Source organism: Eptatretus burgeri, chromosome 15, assembly GCF_056783735.1.
Source record: "Eptatretus burgeri isolate ZD-2024b chromosome 15, Ebu_testis_v1, whole genome shotgun sequence".
NCBI lineage: Eukaryota > Metazoa > Chordata > Myxini > Myxiniformes > Myxinidae > Eptatretus > Eptatretus burgeri.
The window spans coordinates 7437601-7458040 of NC_140975.1; the positions used below are offsets into that span (position 1 = coordinate 7437601).

At 46.5% G+C, this 20440-nt stretch overlaps 1 protein-coding gene across 3 annotated transcripts in view; it reads right to left on the reverse strand.

Moving 5' to 3' along the window:
- Nucleotides 1-20440, reverse strand: part of XPO4 (exportin 4) — a 108000-nt gene that overhangs the window by 53563 nt on the left and 33997 nt on the right. For 2 of the 3 annotated variants that reach the window (XM_085857503.1, XM_085857502.1), the window contains exons 6-8: nucleotides 17421-17574; nucleotides 16444-16556; nucleotides 12777-12934 (exon numbers count right to left, since the gene is read on the reverse strand). In XM_085857503.1, coding sequence (XP_085713629.1) covers nucleotides 12777-12934; nucleotides 16444-16556; nucleotides 17421-17574 — 425 coding nt within the window. Of the gene's footprint in view, nucleotides 1-12776; nucleotides 12935-16443; nucleotides 16557-17420; nucleotides 17575-18691; nucleotides 18846-20440 lie in introns of those variants that run through there. The other variant, XM_085857504.1, reaches the window with a different exon arrangement.

The following is a 20440-nucleotide window of genomic DNA, read 5'->3' on the forward strand; positions in this document are numbered from 1 at the left end:
CCACGCTGCACAAAACGCGTACGGAGGCAGACAAAGGCGACTCCACGCCACGTTGGGTGGGATGCGAGTGTGCGAAGAAAAAGCGGCGCTTTCCTTTTCGACCAAATATCTGACGCATATTGGTGTTCGCCGCGCGCACACGCTAGTAGAGTCGTGCGGACGTGAGTGCCAGCCACGTGCATAATGGCCAAACCACGCGCACTGTATGAAATGTGCTCAAAGGCAGACACGAGCGGGCATGCGGGACCCTCGGCCGGTCGCCAGGGCATGGCCCGGGAGTTTTTGCAGGACGATTCGTGCGCCAATTTCAGTGTGGTCGATTGGTGTCATATCGTGGAGTCGGAGCGGAATATTTTCGCTGTCTGAGATGACCTCGCCAGAAATGGAGTGGTGCGGTTTCCGGCCAAAGTTAGCGGGCTGCAGGAGGGGTCGGGGCCAATCGGAGCGCCCGATTCAGGTGATGAAGCTTCGCTTCGGGTTGCCCCCCCCCCCGCCCCGTGCTGCAAGTCCTCTAAAGGTCGGAGCGGTCCCTCTGCCTTTCTCTCTTGCTCTCGTCTCTCTGCATGACCTGCCTCCTGCTGCCTGGACTCTGCCTCTTCGTCTCCGCCCACACGAAGTTGATCCCACCCGCCTACCTGGTCCCGCCTACCACTCCATCCACACACTCTGGACTCCGCCCCTTCTCCACTGAAGCCCCTCCTTCCCGGACACGGTCTCCATACGTGCTGCTGAAGCCAGAGACGACGCGCCAGAGACTGTCGGGTACCGCACCACGGAACATTCCCCCCCCCCGAAACGTATTGGTGGTACGTTCGTGCAATCAAGTACAAAGGTACCGAGATCGTAGCCTCAACCACTCTCCCTTCTTGTTTCCATACCTTCTCTTCATCGGGTTTTCTGTGTCTGTCCTGGCACCTGTCCACTTAAAGGCCCGGTCACACCTTGACGTTTTAGCCAACGTATGCCGATTTTTGAATTTTTTTTCTAAAACGCTGGCACACGTTGAATACGTTATGGGTAAGTTTTGATAACATTGAGAGCACGCTGGCATACGTCGTAGTACGTTGCCATACGTCGTTGTACGTTGGCTTTAAACGTTGTACTTTTTGGTTGTCCTCAAATTTTTTCATGCTTGAAATTTCACGACGTATGCCGGCGTATGACTCACACGTTCCGCTACGCTGGCCACAAGTTGTATGCACGGTCTGCGATCGTTGACAGACGTCAACACATGCTACTTGTAAGTTAATCATAAGTTGAGACACGCCAAGGTAATGTTTAGCGTACCCGAAACTTATTTCTAACCTATGATTAACGTGTTGTTGGCACGTTACGCGATCGTTGCCACACATCGACAGACGTTACTTTTAAGTTACTCATAGGCTGAAAGACGTCGGTATAATGGATCGTCCTTGCATCAGCGTCCACGGCCACGGCCAGGACACTTATTTGCAGCATTCTTCAAACTTTTCTTCGGCATGACGAGGATGTTCACACTTCGATGTCTAGCTTGGCTATGATTCCAATTGTCCATCGGCAGCGTCTATTTAAAATAGTCGAGTTTGAGCGTTTTAACACGTTCAGAAGAAACGCTTCAAATTTCCAAACCCCAGCGTCAAAAAACAAAGGCGGGTGACAGCAATTTAAATCGTTCATTGTAAACAATGAAAATAGCTGAGTGGTACCGTTTAAAAGTCGTTGAGTGTAAAAAAAAATCCAATTGTTGAGCGCAAACGTCTACTTTCAATAGTGGGGTTTGAGCGATTTAGCACGTTCAATAGAAACGATTAAAATTTCCGAGCGCCAGCGTCAAAAAACAAAGGCGAGTGACAGCAATTTAAATCGTTCATTGTAAACAATGAAACTAGCTGAGTGGTACCGTTTAAAAGTCGTTGAGTGTAAAAAAAAATCCAATTGTTGAGCGCAAGCGTCTACTTTCAATAGTGGAGATGCAACCATTTAAATCGTTGAGTTTATCATTTAAATCGTTAAACGCAAGGACGATCCATCATAACCCACACCCTCCCCCTCATGCTCACCTACTATTGCCAACATGAACAAACTACTACTAATACTAATACTGATACTGATACTGTTACTGCTGACATGGACATCGACTCAAAAAGGACTCGAAAACACTGTTGGGTTCCCCTTTTATGAGCAGCATTTTTATATACCAATTCCCAAAACCGCTGGGAACACGTCTTTATATGGCAGTTGTAAGCTGGAAACACGTTCATTTTTTTTGTCGACCGGAAGACGTCATTGGAATACGTCTACATACGCCGATGTGTGTTGGGACTACGTAAAGAATTGGTTCAAGGCACGTCAAACATAAGTTAGAAATAAGTTTCGCGTAAACAAGACATTACCGCGACGTGTTTCGACTTATGAGTAGCTTATAAGTAGCCTTTGTGGACGTGTGTAAGCGTCCACATATCGTGTGTAAAACTTATCCCCATCGCATGCGGAACGTGTGTCATACGCCGAGTACGTCGTAAAATTTTGAACATGTTTAAAATTTCTTGACGTACTCTACTTACTACGACGTATGATAGCGTACTTTAGCGTTGTACTCACGTATACCAAACTTACTCATACCGTATTTGACGTGCCCCAACGTTTTAGACACATTTTTCTTAGGTCGGCATACGCTGGCAAGATCGCCAAGGTGTGACCGCGATGTTGACACTTCCATTTCTACGGCAGTTATGATTCGAATCGTTGTGCGTCAGCCTTTTAATAGGCTACGTCAGGACATCGTCGGCGATGCGTGCAACGCGCTATGCCTAAGTTAGACTTTCGTTGGGCATCGGTTGTGTAGGCCGACAACAGGTTCAGCATTCATTGGTATAAGTTATCTATAACACAATGAAACGTTCTGTGTCCGTTACCAATGCGTTATACATAAGACCAAGTCGCTATGAATACGTCTGAATCTTTAAAAAAAAACATCAAAAGTTCAACGTAAGCCAGTGTTTTAGATACATTTTAATACGTTGCCATCGCTGGCTAAAACGTCAAGGTGTGACCGGGCCTTAAGTAAGAGTGCAGAAGATCGTTATTGTTATCATTATTATTGGTTCACGAGCACCAGCCAGAGTGACCACTATATTCGTTATGTCTGTGTGTCTGTCTATCTGTCTGTCTGTCTGTGTCTGTCTGTCATAACTCCATGGACTTTGATCCGATCTTGATGAAACTTGGTTATGTGTTCGATATCAATATCAAGTTGTGTTTTCCTGGATGAGGGCGTGCTAAGCCCATTGTGGGCGGAGTCACACCCAAAAAATAGCCATTTTAGGGAGTAGTCAGATTAAAAATCTATCTTCTCCAAGGGAATTGACTGAATGGAATGGGTTCTTCGGTATTTGAATAGCAAAATGAATTATCTAAAACTTGTCGTCTGATTTTTCATTTTCGTCCGAAGGTCAAGGTCACAAAGGTCAAAAACTTAGAAAATTGCGAATTTTGATATAAAAATCATACGACCGCCCAAACATTGAGAGCTAGGATGACAATGTTTTTTATGCATAATCTTGAGGTCATTCCCCACCTCAAGTCTTGAAACCATTTTGCTCTATCTCGAACACGTTGCCCGTGGCACCCCCTTCAAGTTTGTTTTTACGCTGATTTCATCAAAGTATGGATAATCCGAGGAGTGCGAAATGCCATATATCCTATTGTATATATATATTGTTCCTTTATATTGTTCCTGGAATGTTCCTGGACGTTATATTGTTCCTGGAATGTTCCAGAGGAAGTTTTGCACCAAAGGTCATAATCCTTGACCTTTGATCTTTAAAGGCCACAAAGGTCAAATTTTCAAAGTTGTGGGAATCGAACCGGGTTTTCGACCTTCTTCAACAAACTAACTCCAATAAGCTATAGCACGTATCTTGTTTCCTTATTTTAATGTCCACAACATTGTTTTATGACCTTTAAAGGTTATGCAAAGGTCAAATTTTGAAAGGTGTTGAACGAAACCGAGTTTTCGACATTTTGCAGCTAATAACCTGTCACCCGTACCACATCATGTTGATCATTTTTATAACTTGGTCAAAAATTATCATATTGTCTCATCCTTGACTTCTGAAACAATCTACATCGTGAAATACCACTCGTGAACCATTGTCGTCTTCAGACTTGTTATTATTTTCGCGTTAAGTCTGCTCTGTCTCCGCTTTCGTAAGTTTCTTGTTTATTTGCAGCACCACACACCCCAATAAATCTTGATCGTGTCACATAGATTTCCTCGCCCATTGTAATAAATGATTATCAGAAATGTTCCCAGCTCGTTTTTGTGGTTACTTTCATTGATCCAGCATGGTCCGAATCCTAGTTTAGCCAGGACTTTATTCCCAACGATCCATTCCTTTTAGCCGGTACGTCCTTGGCAGTGTCACTCGGCTGCATCCGATCCGGTAGAGTGATCCGATCCGGTAGAGTGATCCGGTTCGGACAAGGCGTACCGAGGGCATGTTCCCCGGTAATTAAATCACGTGATTAATTAGGTAACCCGATTAACCCATAGACAGGAGGACCCTAGGTCACGCGGTTGAGTTATTGGCGTCCACGGAAGGTTAAGCGACCCCCCACCCCACCATATCACGGAATTATCCGTGTGCGACGGCCTACAATTCCGGGGAGTGGGAATTGTAGGCCGTCGCACACGGAATTCTCGGTGGGAGCCGAGATAGCTTCCCTCACCTCGAGGTCTTCTCATCAGACCCCCGGCCCGCAACAGTTTGGTGTCAGGAGTGGTACGGACGCCTAAAAATTTTCGGGATTCGAACCCGCAACAATTTGGTATCTGGAATGGGATTCGAGCCAGGGGTGTGTTTAGCAACCCCCCCCCTCTCCCCCCGAAATTAAGAGCAGGATTCAAATTTTAGTTAATTATATCGGTACGGACCATGGCAGACCAAGAAGAGCTTGTTCAGGTGGGTTCTGAAACAATGTTAGAGGAATCCATGGCTCAGGACAATACCTTTCAGGCAGATCATTCCCTTCAGCCATACCCAGAGATAACATTGGGGGCAACTGCGACAGTGCTTGAGGACCCCCTGCATCAAATTCCCCTCACGGAGGACCTAGCGATCCCTATCGGAGTCACACCTGATCACAGCAGATCGGCTCCGCCAAAGCCATTGGACACGAACCAGTTTATGGAGATAATGAAACATATGTTGGAGCGGATTGACCTTGGGCGAATCCAACAGAGGAGTGATATGCAAACACTGAGAGGTGATATGAAAAAAATGGATTGGAATATGCAAACACTGAAGGCGGGTCAGGAGGAAATGAAGGCGGAGCTGGAAAAGGTCACCTTCACTCTTTCATTCCTCTTTTTTCCCACCTTTGGAATAAACTCCCTCACTCTATTCATTCCCATTCTTCCCTCCAGGCCTTCAAAACAGCTGCTCACCACCACCTCTTATCACCCCCCCCCCATCCAAATCCTCGATCTTTTCTACGCCCGATATTCCACCAAAGCCCACCTCCTTCAAATTCCCTGCTTTCCTTCCTGAAAGTCCCTGTAATGCCCATCTTCTATTCCCCATGTTCCCCGTCCCATCCCTCTCCCTTCCACAGATCTCCAAATGTCTCTGTCCTCCACTGTTTTGTCCTTCCCACTCCCTCCCCTCTTGTCTCATGCCCCCCTTGATGTGCGTTGTGTGTTAGCTCTCATATGAGCCTCGACAAGGTATACAAAAAAAAGAAAAAAAAAAAGGTAAAGGCGGGGCAGCGAAGCTCAGGCCCCCCTAACAAACGGACTTAAACGTGGTCAGACGGATGGAAAACCCGTCATTCTTGTTACAAAACAGCTAAAATTGAAGAAAAAGCGACCGAAATTGAAACCAACACAGTAATTACGGTCGCAAAAGCAAAAATAACCGAAACCAACACGTTTATTCTACACGCAAGAACGGTTGTGATGGACACAAGAACGTTCAATCCCGAAATAAAACGGTGGGGAATCGAAGCAACATCGCTTATTTCCGTCGCGAAACGGCGGAGACCGAAGCAAAAGCGATTCATTCCGGTTACCATAACGTGGAAAACATGGCGGCTTGAAAAGTTCTTGAAGTTATGGAAAGTTAACTTTAACGTAGTCTGCCTTGAATATATCATGTCTGTTAATGAAAACCCGTTTGTGGTACGGGATATTATACAAGCAGCGATAAATGCGCCCTCTTGACTTAATGTATGGCTGACATTTCGTGAAATTCGTGCCCCCGTGCTGCAGCGATCAGTGACGATTGATCGTTTATATTTGCAAGAGGTACGTTTGATAATAATAATAAGTTGCAAATTCCAATAAAATAACAGTTAATATGAAGTAAAAACTGTAAAAATATCCCATACACGATCCCCTATGTTGAACTGGGCATACACAACTAGCGATCCTACACTCGGGGGCTCGAAATACAGGCAAACCAAACATTATTATCACAACAAAATTCAGTTTAATAAATTGTTAAAACTACATCAGGTTCTACCCACTATATAGTATCTATATTAAATTTATGTTCGAGGCACAAGCACTAAAAATTTACATTCCGTAACAGGTCGTTCTACTGCATCCGCCATCTTGCTCGCACTACAGTAACCGGAATGAACCGCTTTTGTTTCAGTCTCGGACTATTCGCGACGGAAATAACCGTTCATGCTTCTGTTCCCCACCATTCTATTTCGGGATTTTGTGTGCTTGTTTCCGTTACAACCGTTTTTGTTTCCGTCACGACCGTTCTTGTGTGTAGAAAAAACGTGTTGGTTACCATTATATTTGCTATTACGACCGTAATTACTGTGTTGGTTTCAATTTCGGTCGCTTTTTCTTCAATTTCAGCTGTTTTTGTAACAAGAATGACGGGTTTTCCTTCTGTCTGACCACATTTGCGTCCGTTTGTTAGGGGGGCCTGAAGCTTGAACGTTGGGCTGGCAGAGGTAAAGTCGAAATGAAAAACATGGACCAGAATTTTACAAATGGGATCAGGACTGTACGTGGGGAAATGACCGAGTTGAGGGGAGTGTGGGACGTGTTCGCACCGCGATGACGAGCAAAACGGCGGCGGTTGGGAGAGAAACATGTGGACACGGACAGGTAGAGACAAAGAACCAGGAATTGGGCACCGCAAAAGAGGTAACAGTTTTACCAAGAGACGAGGAACGGCTGTGTGCGAGTGATGTCAGCGGGGATCTCGCGGCACGAAGGGCAGGTTTATAAAGCACGGTTGTTCACATGGGGGATAGCCTGAAAGCGAGCATTTAATGCGATTAGAGGGGTGAAGTTACGCCCTCATGTATCGGCCAAACGGAAAGGACGAGTGCGCTGTCGACCGCCGCCATGGAGGCGTAAGGCTCGCCAGGACTGGCCACGAGTAGACGAAGCCCGGCCAGGATGTAGCGATCATCCTCGCTCTGGCACAAAGGAGCATTACTTCGGGGAAGGTTTAGCGTTAGATAGACCGGCCTCATGAGGGCATGAGCAGTCCTCCATGAGGCCTGGTAACACGAGTTAGGGGGAATTTAGGTTAGCAATTAGAAATGGATTGAGAACAAGAACAGACATGGAACATGTAGTGGGGACGTAGATTAGCTACGTAGAGTTAAATGGAACGTGCATTTGAGTAAGGGATGACGGGGAGCATGAGTTAGTTAGGGGGGCGTAGCTTGTAGAGTGTTGGAGTGAATTGGAAAAAAAAATATGATGAGGGAATGTGGGTCAGCAGGCCCAAGTGTGAATGGAGTGAATGTGGAATGCATGGTGCGAATGAATGATTGGGGGGAGGAGTGAATCCCAACCAAGGGAACCCGGGGTTAGTGTCGTAATAGTTAGCGGGTTAGTTAAATTTACCAAAAGGATGTCCTTTGGTTGTTGGTGTTGAACGAAGGCACGAAACCTTTTGCAGGGTGCAGGAGACTATTGACCGGCTGGGAGCGTGACTGGTGAAATATGCGTACTGAGTAGAGGGCACCGAAGTAGTCGGCCAGAGTAGGCCATGGGTCCAAGAGACCGAGTTAGTGTAATGGGCAAGGGTACCCAGGGGAAAGGGACCCAGAGCGCCAAAATGACATGTGGGCATCGACAGAGAAATGCCAGGAAGGGCATTTCCCACATTCATAAGGAGTAGTTCGGCTCGGAGACAGCCTCAGCGACCCGGGGGTGCCGAAGATCGAGTTCGGCAGGTGGGTAGACCTGCCAGTGGAGCCACGCTGCCCAGCCACAAAATTGTGCGAGAGCACGGGGGAAAATTTGCGGGCCAGGCCCAAATTAATAACGAACACCAACACAGGCGACGGGAATCGTGGTTGCTGGAACCAATAGTTTCAAGAGACAGGCGTGTTGAAAAGCCCTTTGTAGATCAAAGTTTAATAAATGGTAGGATAGATCGGAAACGTGTACACCTTCGCACCATCCATCTTTTCATTGTTCGTAGGCTGCTGGACTCATCTTGGAAATGCTGAAACCTGTGGGAGCTATTCTGAGGCTGCATTGGGCCTCGAGACAGACTCACTTGTCTCTTCCTCAATCCTCATAAAAGGGATCTTGGGGATTGGGAAGAGATAGTTAGGACAGCTTAGCCGAACACAGACAATAAGGGGTTTAGGGACACACATAATTAAAAATAAAATTAAAAAAGGTCTAAATGTTGTTAATTTTTTTTTTTGTTTCAATCTAATGGGGGTGGGTATGGACAAGGACAGGCATAGGCAATAGGTTGGGGGGAGACAGTAGGGTAGGATTGAACCCATCTTCAGACCGGCCAAAGCCACCACACTCCCACAACCTCACGAGGCCACACCGAGGCCGGCCAGCTTCATGTGCCGACCTGTTGTACTGCACCTTACTTGGTCGGAATTTGCCTCGACTCCATTTGCCATACCTGCCCATGCCTTTATTTGCCTTGCCATATCACTCAACCTTACCATGTGCCCCAGGACCATCTGTGTTGAAGTGTTTGCAAGGACTGCTCTGCAGGCAGCCGCGTTACTGGGGACGGCAATTTGTGCAGACCGGACATCTCCTTGTGTATAATGGCCATTTCAAATGGACTGTGGGACGGCGTGTGGCCTGCCGTGTTAGGGTGAGTTGCCTCCAGCAGCCAGGAAAAGGAAGAAAACAAAACAAACAAAAAACCAACAAACAAAGGAACATTGAGAGTCCTGAAGACGCCTGATCATTGATTGCCTGCTGCTGTACTCATCCACGAATGTTGCCTTTATTGTCTTCCCTTAAGTCACAGGTCCTGGGCCATGGGTAATGAAAGTATTAGAAATGTATATAGTTCTAGCCCACCTGTTTGTTTGTTTCCTTCAAATTTCCGGCAATGTAGATAAGTTGTCCGTATGAGTCTGTTCGTTTAGTTACGCAACGCACGAGGTTATTTATTTTTGGGACATGTATTTGAAATGTCGCACTCAGGGATCCGTAGATAAGATGTACAAGCGGAAACGACACCTGCATGCCACACGAATGTTAATGACTCGGGTCGAGTCGAGCAAAAGGGAGGGGGGTAGTGTTGCGGTTCTCGGAACCGCATGAATCCAACAGATAGTGGTCCCAAGACAGTTATTCCATTAATATACGTGTAGATAGTCCCTTCCCTTTTGTCTAGCAGGACAACAGGGGCGTGCGTTGCGATGATCTCATAGCTAGGTTTGCTTTCATCATTTTTTCTTCAATTCGTCCCGACTCTTCTTTTCTGATTATTCCTGGGGTGAATCTGAGCCACGTGCGCCCTTCGCTGTGAGATGTGTCCTCGCGGAGACTGGCGCGTGTGGCGCCGCTGCGAGGAAACGATGGCGCGCAAGCATTAACAGCGCAGAGCCCCCGTTCCCAAGCGAGCCCTCAACCCAACGTGTGCGGCAAGTCATACAGTGCACTTGGCAGTTTGGGATTATCAACTCGAGCTTCCAATAATCTGGGGAAGATTGCCGGTTGCATTAAAAAGACATACAAATGAATATCTCTAAAGAGGCTGCACGATTGGTGTTTTTCACAACACAGAAAATACATAGACCCTATGCTACGCGGTTGAAATATTGGCGACCACGGTTGGTTAAACGAACCGCCGGCTTGCGGAGTTATCCGAGCGACGGTCTACAATTCTGGGGAGTTTGGTGGGAGATGACGCAAACCTCCCCCACCTAGTGGTCGTTCTCGCCACCGATCCCCGGCCCACAACAATATAATTCAATATGGCTGCTAATTATCTTCAAAAGGTGTGTTTTAATTCACCCAAACACCCAATTTTCAGTTCTACACTTCCTTGGAGTTTTCTTCGTGTGCATGCATTCCGCCAATTACTTATGCCAAGTTTCAGATTGTTAGGTTTCATGGTTTTGGAGTTATGGAGACACACACATGCACGTACGTGTGTGTGTGTGTGTGTGTCTGTCTGTGTGTACGTGTGTGTGTGTGTATATATATATATATATATATATATATATATATATATATATATATATATATATATATATATATATATATTGTTGTGGTTACCAAATTCGCAAACCACCATTCAGGTCCCTTAGGTGAGGTATCTCGGCAAGTATATGTGTAGTTAGGCCCAAACCCGTTGTCTAGTGGGAATACATGTCATTTATGCGAGCTGCGACTCTTCAGGATAGCCGTTTTTCTTTTACTATCTTTATTTTGGACCAACCGCCATGATCACAACCACAACATCAACCACCAACCACAACACCGCTTCACCACAACCGCCACGACCTTCACGTCACACCTCGCAACCGTAGCATCGCCACCGTTCTTGCCCCGCTGTGGGTACCGGTGTTGGACTCGTGCAGGGCGCACGTTGAACAGCGTGTACAAAATCACGGATTTTGTGCTTCAAAAACGGATCAAAAACGACACACGCCCACTTTTTGCCGTCCAATCGGTGAGCGAGGGACGATTTGGCCCCGCCTCCAGGACGATCGATATATGCAAATTTGTGGATCAAGAAGCCTTCACGCCCACTTTTTCTCAGGCCAATGGGGAGCGAGGTGAAAGGTCAAAGGGAGGGGGTCAAAGGCGAAGTTACGGGGGGATAAAAGGACGGTGTTCGTCAGTCGAAAGAAGGAGAACGAGAACGAAAAAGGAGAACGAGAACGAGAAGGAGTCAGAACGAGAAGGAGTCAAAACAAAAAGGAGAACGAGAACGAGAAGGAGTCGGAACGGAGGGGACGAGTGTGGAAGTCTGGAGCCCGAAGCCTGCAGTGGCTGGAGAAGCTGAAGAGAGTCGGACGAGGGGGTGCTCGCGTCGGTGCCAGGAGCTGCACGCCCGAGGGAGGCCGGCAGCGCGACCTGGCCGAGGTGGAGACGCACACCAGGGATAATAAAGATCCTCTATACCCCGAGCATCAGCAACCCCCTCCTGTTTCCCCCCGCGCTGAGATAGTGCGACCAAGGGGGCCCCGTTCCCACCCCCTACCAGACACCGTCCACGAGGCCCGCGGGTTGCGGGGCCATCGCCGCTCCGCGTCTCATCACCAGACGGGTAGGCCCGACCCGGTCTCGGCCTCAGGCCTGCCTCATTCTTGAGGGTATTTCTTTTCCTTGGTTTTGGGTATGTGTTGTCGGCGCCGTCTGTGAAGTAGAATTGTATAAGTGTTGCCGTGTGCTCGGTAGTCGGTATTAGCTCTGCACTGTGTTTTCACTTTTATATTTGCTTTTTGTGTAAATGGAAGTGTTTTCTTTTTTTTGTGTGCATTTGGTGGAATTGAATTTGTGTGCTTCCCGTGTGCCGCGAATAAATGTGCTTTATTGTTGAACTGTTTCCCGCTTCGCTTCGTCATTTCTTTCTTTGAATCCTCATCTTGCTTCACGTAAAGGGTTGGTAGTGGGCTGAGTACGCCCGATAATTAATCGAACCGTCGAGGTCGACGATAACACCGCTCGGTTATTCTGATAGTACGGAACGGGTCGCTTAAGTGGCCCGTGTCCGAAGTCGACCTGCGGCGAGGTGCGATCGCCCGGTCTACCCTCCGCGTGGGTACTTAGGTAGTTCGAATTTGGCGAGCAACCCTATCCCACGCGGGGGCTGATTGGCTCGATCGCGGTGAGACCGAAAGGTCCACCCGTGACTGGTTCCCGGCGTTAGTCCGAGAGGGTCACGACTGGATTGTCCGTCCGGTGGGCGACGTGCCGCGATTCGAGTTACGTGGCCGTCAGCACGCCGGCGGGCGCGAAATCCGCAACAATATATATATATATATATATATATATATATATATATATATATATATATATATATATATATATATATATATATATATATATATATATTTTGGAATTATCCAGATTTCCTCAAAATCTATCAATTTGCCTCAACAAGAATCTACAGTTTAAATGTTCTGACTTTCAGCGAAGTGAAGACGTCTTATTGTATTGTGTTCAGAGTTCAGTGAGCTGGTTCATTTGCTTTGAGGATGGATCTTCAGTCCACGGCTCAGAGGCCTTGAAAAGAGCCAAAAAACCAATGATTGTGGTGGGGGGTTAGGATAGCTTGATGACGGTCAAGTTGATTTTCAATTGTGCTCACCCTTAACCCAGTAATATAAATTTAAAGTTTGAACTAAACAATTAAACCTTCATCTCACTTTACGTTTAGTAAATGCTTGCTGCCTCAACCAAACTAAACCTTGTTCTGCCACTCCACCAATGTGCTTGTTAAGCCTCATTACAGGAGAAAGATGTACAAATAAGCTGATCAACAATTTGCAATGAGAAATGGAAAAACATGAGGCTTTTTGCAGAGAAAACTCACTGCTCAATGGTTGATACAAGGCCTTTGATGAAATGGGAAAGGAACCCCGATTGGGCTTTGTCATCGGAGAAAATGGGACCGTGCAACGAGGCAAGCTGTGCCAAGCATTGCAGAGAGTCCCTGGCCATGTTGGGATCCGTGCGAACCTGCTGGTGCACCTGTGAACCACAATGCATGGAGTTAACCACAAAGGACATCTTGGCACCATCCACAATCTATGGAAGTTAAGCAAAACAGTTCGGTAAGGCCAGATAATAAAAAGGCTGCTCCAAATATCCTACAATTTAATAAAAATCTGCACAAAGATCGCAATATATAACGCCATGCTGATGGGTCACAGCTGAGTGCTCACGGCTCTTTGCGACATCACCATGGTTGAAGGGCATCATGTCACCCCATGGAGGAACAAAAGAAAGGCAAGTTAAACCTGCAGTGCCCTTCTCGCCACATGAGGAATGTAAGCCGACACACGACGTGTTTTCGAAAAGAGAGAACAGCTTTCCTGAGCAAGCGCTAAAGAAGGAACAAAGTGTTTCTGACAGCTGACTTCATCGTTGTCCAAACAATTTGTGCCAAGGCCAACGTACTGCATTGAGGATTTCCGACAGCTTGTGCCAACATGGATGTTTGGCGTGCCTTTGCTTCACCCGGACACCCCTTCCCCGATCGCAAATGGTTTTTGTATTCTGCTACCATCCACCAGCTCGACTCTTATGGGGCCTTTACAAAGGTGGGCAGGAAAAAGGTGAGTGAGCGATGGGTGGTGAAGGGGTGAGAGAGATTCGGCAGAGCAGAGAGACTGGGGCCTGGTTAGGACATGCAAAAGGTGGTTGGAGGAAGGAGTCATATATTTTTTGTTTGTATACAAAGTCGAGGCTCGTGGAGGAGCTACAACGAGAGAGAGATAGAGATAGAGATAGAGATAGAGATAGAGATAGAGATAGAGATAGAGATAGAGATAGAGATAGAGATAGAGATAGAGATAGAGATAGAGATAGAGATAGAGATAGACATAGACATAGACATAGACATAGACATAGACATAGACATAGACATAGACATAGACATAGACATAGACATAGACATAGACATAGACATAGACATAGAGATAGAGATAGAGATAGAGATAGAGATAGAGATAGAGATAGAGATAGAGATAGAGATAGAGATAGAGATAGAGAGAGAGAGAGAGAGAGAGAGATGGTGACCAACAGTAGGGTTGAGGGACAAAATAGAGGGAGACTAATACATAAAGAATGGGGGAACAAAGAGGGATATGGAAGGATGTTTTGGAGTTTTGTTTCATTAAAGATGAAAGAAGCACAAAGATGGAAAAGCCATTCAGTAATTATGACACAATCTGAAAGGTTGGGGGGGGGGTGAAAGCTGAGGAGCTCAGGTTGAAGGAAGCAAAGACAAGGAAATAAATAAGGGGGGAGTGGGGTTGAGGGAAGTGTAGTGGGAGAAAATCTAAGGGCAAAACCAAAAGCAGCAAGGGAGGAAAGGGATGGGGGTGAGATAAGGGGTTGTAAGTGAAGAAAAGATAAAAGGGAAGATATTGTAAAGATATTAGAAACACCAAAGGGAAGTGTTGAGATGTATATTAATAGCACATTGGACACATGGGCACGTGGGTAAATGTAAACCAGAAAGAAAAAAATTGAATGGGTGGGGAGGGGGGGGGGTTCAGGGTCATGTTTGTGCAGTTGCTCAGCCACGCGTACTGGAAATTAACCTTTTGATCCATGAATCTAAGTACTGTGCTGTACTACAAAATGGAATCCGTACGCATGGAATGTAGCGACAGGTCGAAGCGAGCAAACGGAGAAGTAAAGACGTGTCAATTTCCTGGGCCTGAACTTTGAACAGCAATGTGTGTCTGTATTTCATGATTTCATGAATGGAAAAGGAACAATTAAAAATTTGATGTGGGAGCGGGGGTTAGAGGGTTGGGGGGGGAGGGGAGGAGGGGGTGAGAGTGATTAGCGGTTAGGGTGGTGGTTTGGGATCCGAGGTTCCTGAGTTCAAGTCCTGTTTTCCACACAGCACATACACCAAAACACACACACAACACGCACAACACACACAGAACGTCAACCGCGCCACACACATACACAACACATTATACACAGCACATACATCACCACACATACGACACAGAACATACAACACCCAACATACACTACACACAGCACGTACACCAAACCACACACACACTACACACAGCACGTAAACCAAACCACACACACACTACACATACAATGCATCACACACACTACACACAGCACATACACCACAACACATACAACACACAGCACGTACACCAAACCACACACACACACTACACACAGCACATACACCAAACCACACACACACTACACACAGCACGTAAACCAAACCACACACACACTACACATACAATGCATCACACACACTACACACAGCACATACACCACAACACATATTACACATAGCACGTACACCAAACCACACACACACACTACACACAGCACGTAAACCAAACCACACACACACTACACATACAATGCATCACACACACTACACACAGCACATACACCACAACACATACTACACACAGAACGTACAACACCCAACATACACTACACACACCATGTACAACGCACCACACACAGAAAGTAAACTGCACCATACACATGACAGCGCACACACCACACTACACACTACACACACACACACACACACACACACACACACACACACACACACACACACACACACACACACACACACACACACACACACACACACACACACACACACACACACACACACACACACACACACACACACACACACACACACACGACACACAGCGGCACAACACATTACATACAACACAGTGTACAGCACATGCAGCCTGCACACACGCTACACCATGTATACAGATGATAGAGTAAAGGAATAAAGAACAAATGAAAAACAACAGAAAACGAACGGGATTCAGTCGTGCATAGCTCTGCCAGGCTGAACAGTTTACGTTGCGTATCCCACCGATAGGCAGGATCCACATCCGGACCTGAACCGAAATCTAATTGGCTTGTTCGCGTCACCTCCCCAACTTATCCACCAAGCTTCGGCCAAATCCATCCACAACATTTTGAGAGATTGTATGATATAGGTTCTCGTTTTTGGCCCCATCTCTCAATGGTGAAGAATCACTTGAAAAATTGCAAATTCTCCGAACCTTGATCTTCACCAAAATCAGATCATTTCGTCCTTGTCACACACACACCTAGCCTGTCCACGAAGTTTGATCCAAATCTGTCCACAACTTTGTGAAATATCATGCTCACAGACAGGCAAGCAAGCAGTGGTGAAAACAATCTCCGTCCACCTTCGGTGGCGGAGGTAATAAGCTAAAAATTGATGTCAGATGGATGAATTAAACTGGGAAATCTTTGTAAATAACTAAGCAAACATTAATTGTTAATTTCTCGTTTTGTTTCTCATTCCAATTAATTCATCAGAGATTAAAAAAAACAAAAAAAACAAAGACGGTGGATCGACCACGTACACTTTTGGCTGCACCAGTCATCTCGAGCGAAAGTCTAACCTTAGCGACACAGGAATGATCAACGGCGAACAATCAAGTAAAGATGTACAGGCCGAGTAAGAGCGGAATCACCTTGAAGAACAGGTCGATGACACGTGGGTTGAGAAGCATCTCACGCCAGCCGTCCGTCGGCTTGAGCATCACGTCCTGCGCAGACTCCAGGAGTGCCGTGTAGTGTCTGCCCAGTGTGCGAGTCAAGGAAGCAGAGTCTCGTTCCGTGACGGGGGGGAATGGAATCCGATTAGGGGTCGTAAGGAGTGAGGGCGGGGTGGAGAAGACGGGGGTGCCCAAAAGGATGCTTTAAAGCAGCTGCTGCCTTAAGGGCCACCTTGAGGATCACATGTTCAAACTTTTTGATCAGAATCCCTCTTTTGTACGAAAAGCCGCTTCAAAACTTCCAACTCCCTTCAATAAATCACATCACTATTGCACAACTTGCCACCACAACCTATCAAACGGCAATATCTGTGTTCGATAAACAAAGTTTTACAACAGACGAGTTTGAAAATCAACCCAAACCCTACACCGCTCGGCTTAGTGGGAGCGAAAACTTCACATTCAGAAATACAGTTCGATTATGACGACTGAATTCCAGCCTTCATGTCCTTGGCAAACTAGAAATTGTAAAATAACGAAAATTGTATTTTACAAAGTCCATGAGATGGAATGAAAGGCACAGATGGCTAAAGCTTTATTTATTTATTTATTTATTTTACCCCAAGGGCACCTTGCGTGGGGGAGGGGGGGCGGTGGGGGGGGGGAGAGGGGGAATAAACGGTGGGGTGGAAGCGAGCAGCATGAGGGCTGTGCACAACGCGTGCCTAGGGTCTCAAGTTGCATTAAAATTATCATTGGAAGGCCATCTATTTATCTTTTACGCTGCACTTTAGGGATCCACCTGTTGATCCGATTATCAGCAAACACAAACTCAAAATCGTAATCCTGCGGTCAACACCCACACACAAGAAAGGCCGGTGCGTCGGTTGGGTCGAGCTTGTGGCACCCTTGGAAACGGGACTCGTGTTGCCCCCAAGGAGAGGAAAGAATATCGTTTGTGGGAAGGAAGTTCCAGCTAAGCATTTGGTTTGCAAGGCAGATGAAGTGACGGAAGACGGCAGACTGCTGGGAGGTCACACTCTGTGACTGGCAGAGGCCTTGAAGAACCTCGACGGTGGTAAGGAAGATTTGGCGAAGCTCCGATTCCTATGAAACAGGAGGAAAAGTGGTAAAAAGAGGGTTATTTAGGAGGAGAGAAAGGAGGGAGGTAAAAAGGTGATTACAATTTGCAAGAGTAGTGAGGTTAATTATATCTTTCACGTCATGTTCTTCCCTCAGCCTTGATACTCAAGAGGAGATAAACTTGATCAATTAAGTATGTGGGTGGGGGGGTGGGGGTAAAGGGATGGTGGTGAGCGAGGGGAAATAACAAAGGCAAGAAGAAAAAGAATGTGGATAAGGGAGTGAGTAATTCATGGGAAAAGCAGGTGAGAGGAGGTGAGGTAGCTAAAGAGGAGGGATGCTTTGCATCTTCGGTTTTACCTTTGGTGTGATGCAGTGTTTTAGATAACTGTGGGGTTGCGTGGATGGGATGGGTGAGTGGGCAAGCGGAGTAAGTTATGAAGCAAGAGGAGAAGTTGGAAGAATGATAGATCGGGGAAACAGACAACGAGAAGGGCACTCGGTAGAGCGCACACCTCCGCCACGCGATGCCTGCTCCACGAGAACGTATCGTGCCCAATACATTTTTGAAATACTATTTAATACATCGTTTTTCGCCCTTTCTCTCAATGGTGAAGAATCATGTTAAAAATTAAATAATTCTCGTATCCAGATCCGGATCCGGATCTTCACCAAAATCGAATCAATTTGTCCTCGTCACACACCCAATCTGTCCACCAAGTTTAATCCGAATCCGTTCACAACTTTTTTGAGATATCCTTATCCTGCACAGAGACGAACAAACAGACAGAAAGGGGTGAAAACATCACCTCCTTCACCTTCGGTGGTGGAGGTAATCAACGACGATGTGGAAGTGGAGAGTTAATGTGCCATGCATGACATCTCGACTGCCAACGAACAATCGTGATGTATGACTCCATCCATCACACCATTCTTAACAAAGGTAAACCACCGGAGCAATGCCATAAACTACCTGCAGTTCAGCACAGCTCGAGACAACCCGGCAAACTGAGATTTCACGGTCACCAACGGACGGCAATGGAAAGGCAGCGGCAATGATGGAAAGATAAACTTCCAGGTCATACAGACAAGAGACAACACGGGACAAATAGACAGACAATGAAAGATGGCCAAAAAGTACCAATTTGAAGATGGCCAGCAGTCGACGAATGTAGGGATCTGCACAATGTTCCATCCTGTGAAGAGGACGACCGACCCGAGCCTGTACCCTTCCCAGGTTCAGAACAGTGTGGATGGGGTACGAGGGTCTGGGCTTTTATTTCGGTCCAAATGCAGCCCGACCAGAGATAACCCCCACTCCCATTATCCTCACCCTCTCTCCTCACACTTGGAGCAAAGCTACTCCTTCCGAGCCCTTTCACCCAGGGCTTCCAATGGATGTCGCTTCAGCATTGTACAGGTTCAAATGATCAACTTCAAATTCGAATTCGGTAGAAAGACAAAAATCACCGGCCCCGGGGGCGGGGGGGGGTTCTGCGTTCACATTTGCGTACAACGCCAATTCCTCTTTTTTGCACCGACGTTGCAGCTTAGTGTCCACATCGATTCGAACTAGGTACTCAGACTTGAGTGCGAAATTGTGTCAAACTGACAAGTGAACAGAAAAAGTCATCAAGCAAGTAAACAGTATGCTTAACCTTTGCCTGTAAAGCGACCGTAAGGAGAGCAAAGAAACAATCTTGGAGCACGTGACAACCATTGGATCATCAATTGATCTTCCTTCTGCTGTTCAGGCTTCGCTTCTATTTAAAACTTTAGTCTCTCTAGTAATGGCTTAGTCATCAACAAGAGAAAACCACAAACATGCTAAAATAACCGTGCGGCCGAAACGTGCCCACAATTATGTCGAAGCAACACCTTTGCCATTCAATCCACAACTCAGGTTTGGTTAAACCTCATGGAATCAGTGATGGAGATCTAAACACCAGTAGTCCAATCAAACGGAAACGACCTGGATGAGGTTCTCAACAATCATCAGCAAGTTGAGGGCTCAATGGCAGCCTCCGATTGAATGTTTAAACTCGTGGCTCAATCGGCAGAGAGGATGTGGATTTGCCAAACCTCACTGTGCCTTTGCATGGTGAACAAACTGCCTTTCACTCTCACGGCCAATTCAGCCAATATCGAGCCACTTCCCAGCTACGAGCACGACACATGACCAATGACACTCGGTTGAGCACGTGCATCTATCTGCCAGGCTGAACAGTGTACGTTTTGTATCCCAGTGATAGGTCGGATCTGCATCCAGATCTGCACCAAAATCGAATCGATTCGTCCTCGTCACACACACACTCAACCTGTCCACCAAATTTCATCAGATTCTGTCCACAACTTTTTGAGATACCCTTGCTCACAGTCAGACAAAGAAACAGAGAGCTTGGGGTGAAAACATAACCTCCTTCCACCTTCAGTGCCGGAGGTAATTACGGTTGGGGTACATCATCATCGACCGCAGTGCAGCAGTCACGCATCCACAAAGCTTCATCCCAGTCCAAGCGAAATATTTACCACCAGCTATCCCAAGATGATAGCCAGACACAATGCCATGGGCTACACCAGCTATTCTTGTCATGGCTGAGGGCCAGAGTGTTTGTTTGATAAGGTGTGCCTGTAACATTGGTCATTTATCCATCTTGTCTCTCCATCTCACTCCCCCTCCATTCTCCAGCCCGCTTCTGCCATCTCAATAGATTTGCTGTACATTCTGACATCATTATTTCACTCGCATTCCTCCATCCACATTCTCTTTAATTCACTTTTTCCACAAAAAATGAGTAGCCGTACAGTGTTCCAGATTAAATGAAATGACATGACACCACACAAGTATCTTTAACGAACGTTTGATGACATATGTAACACAGGTACCATG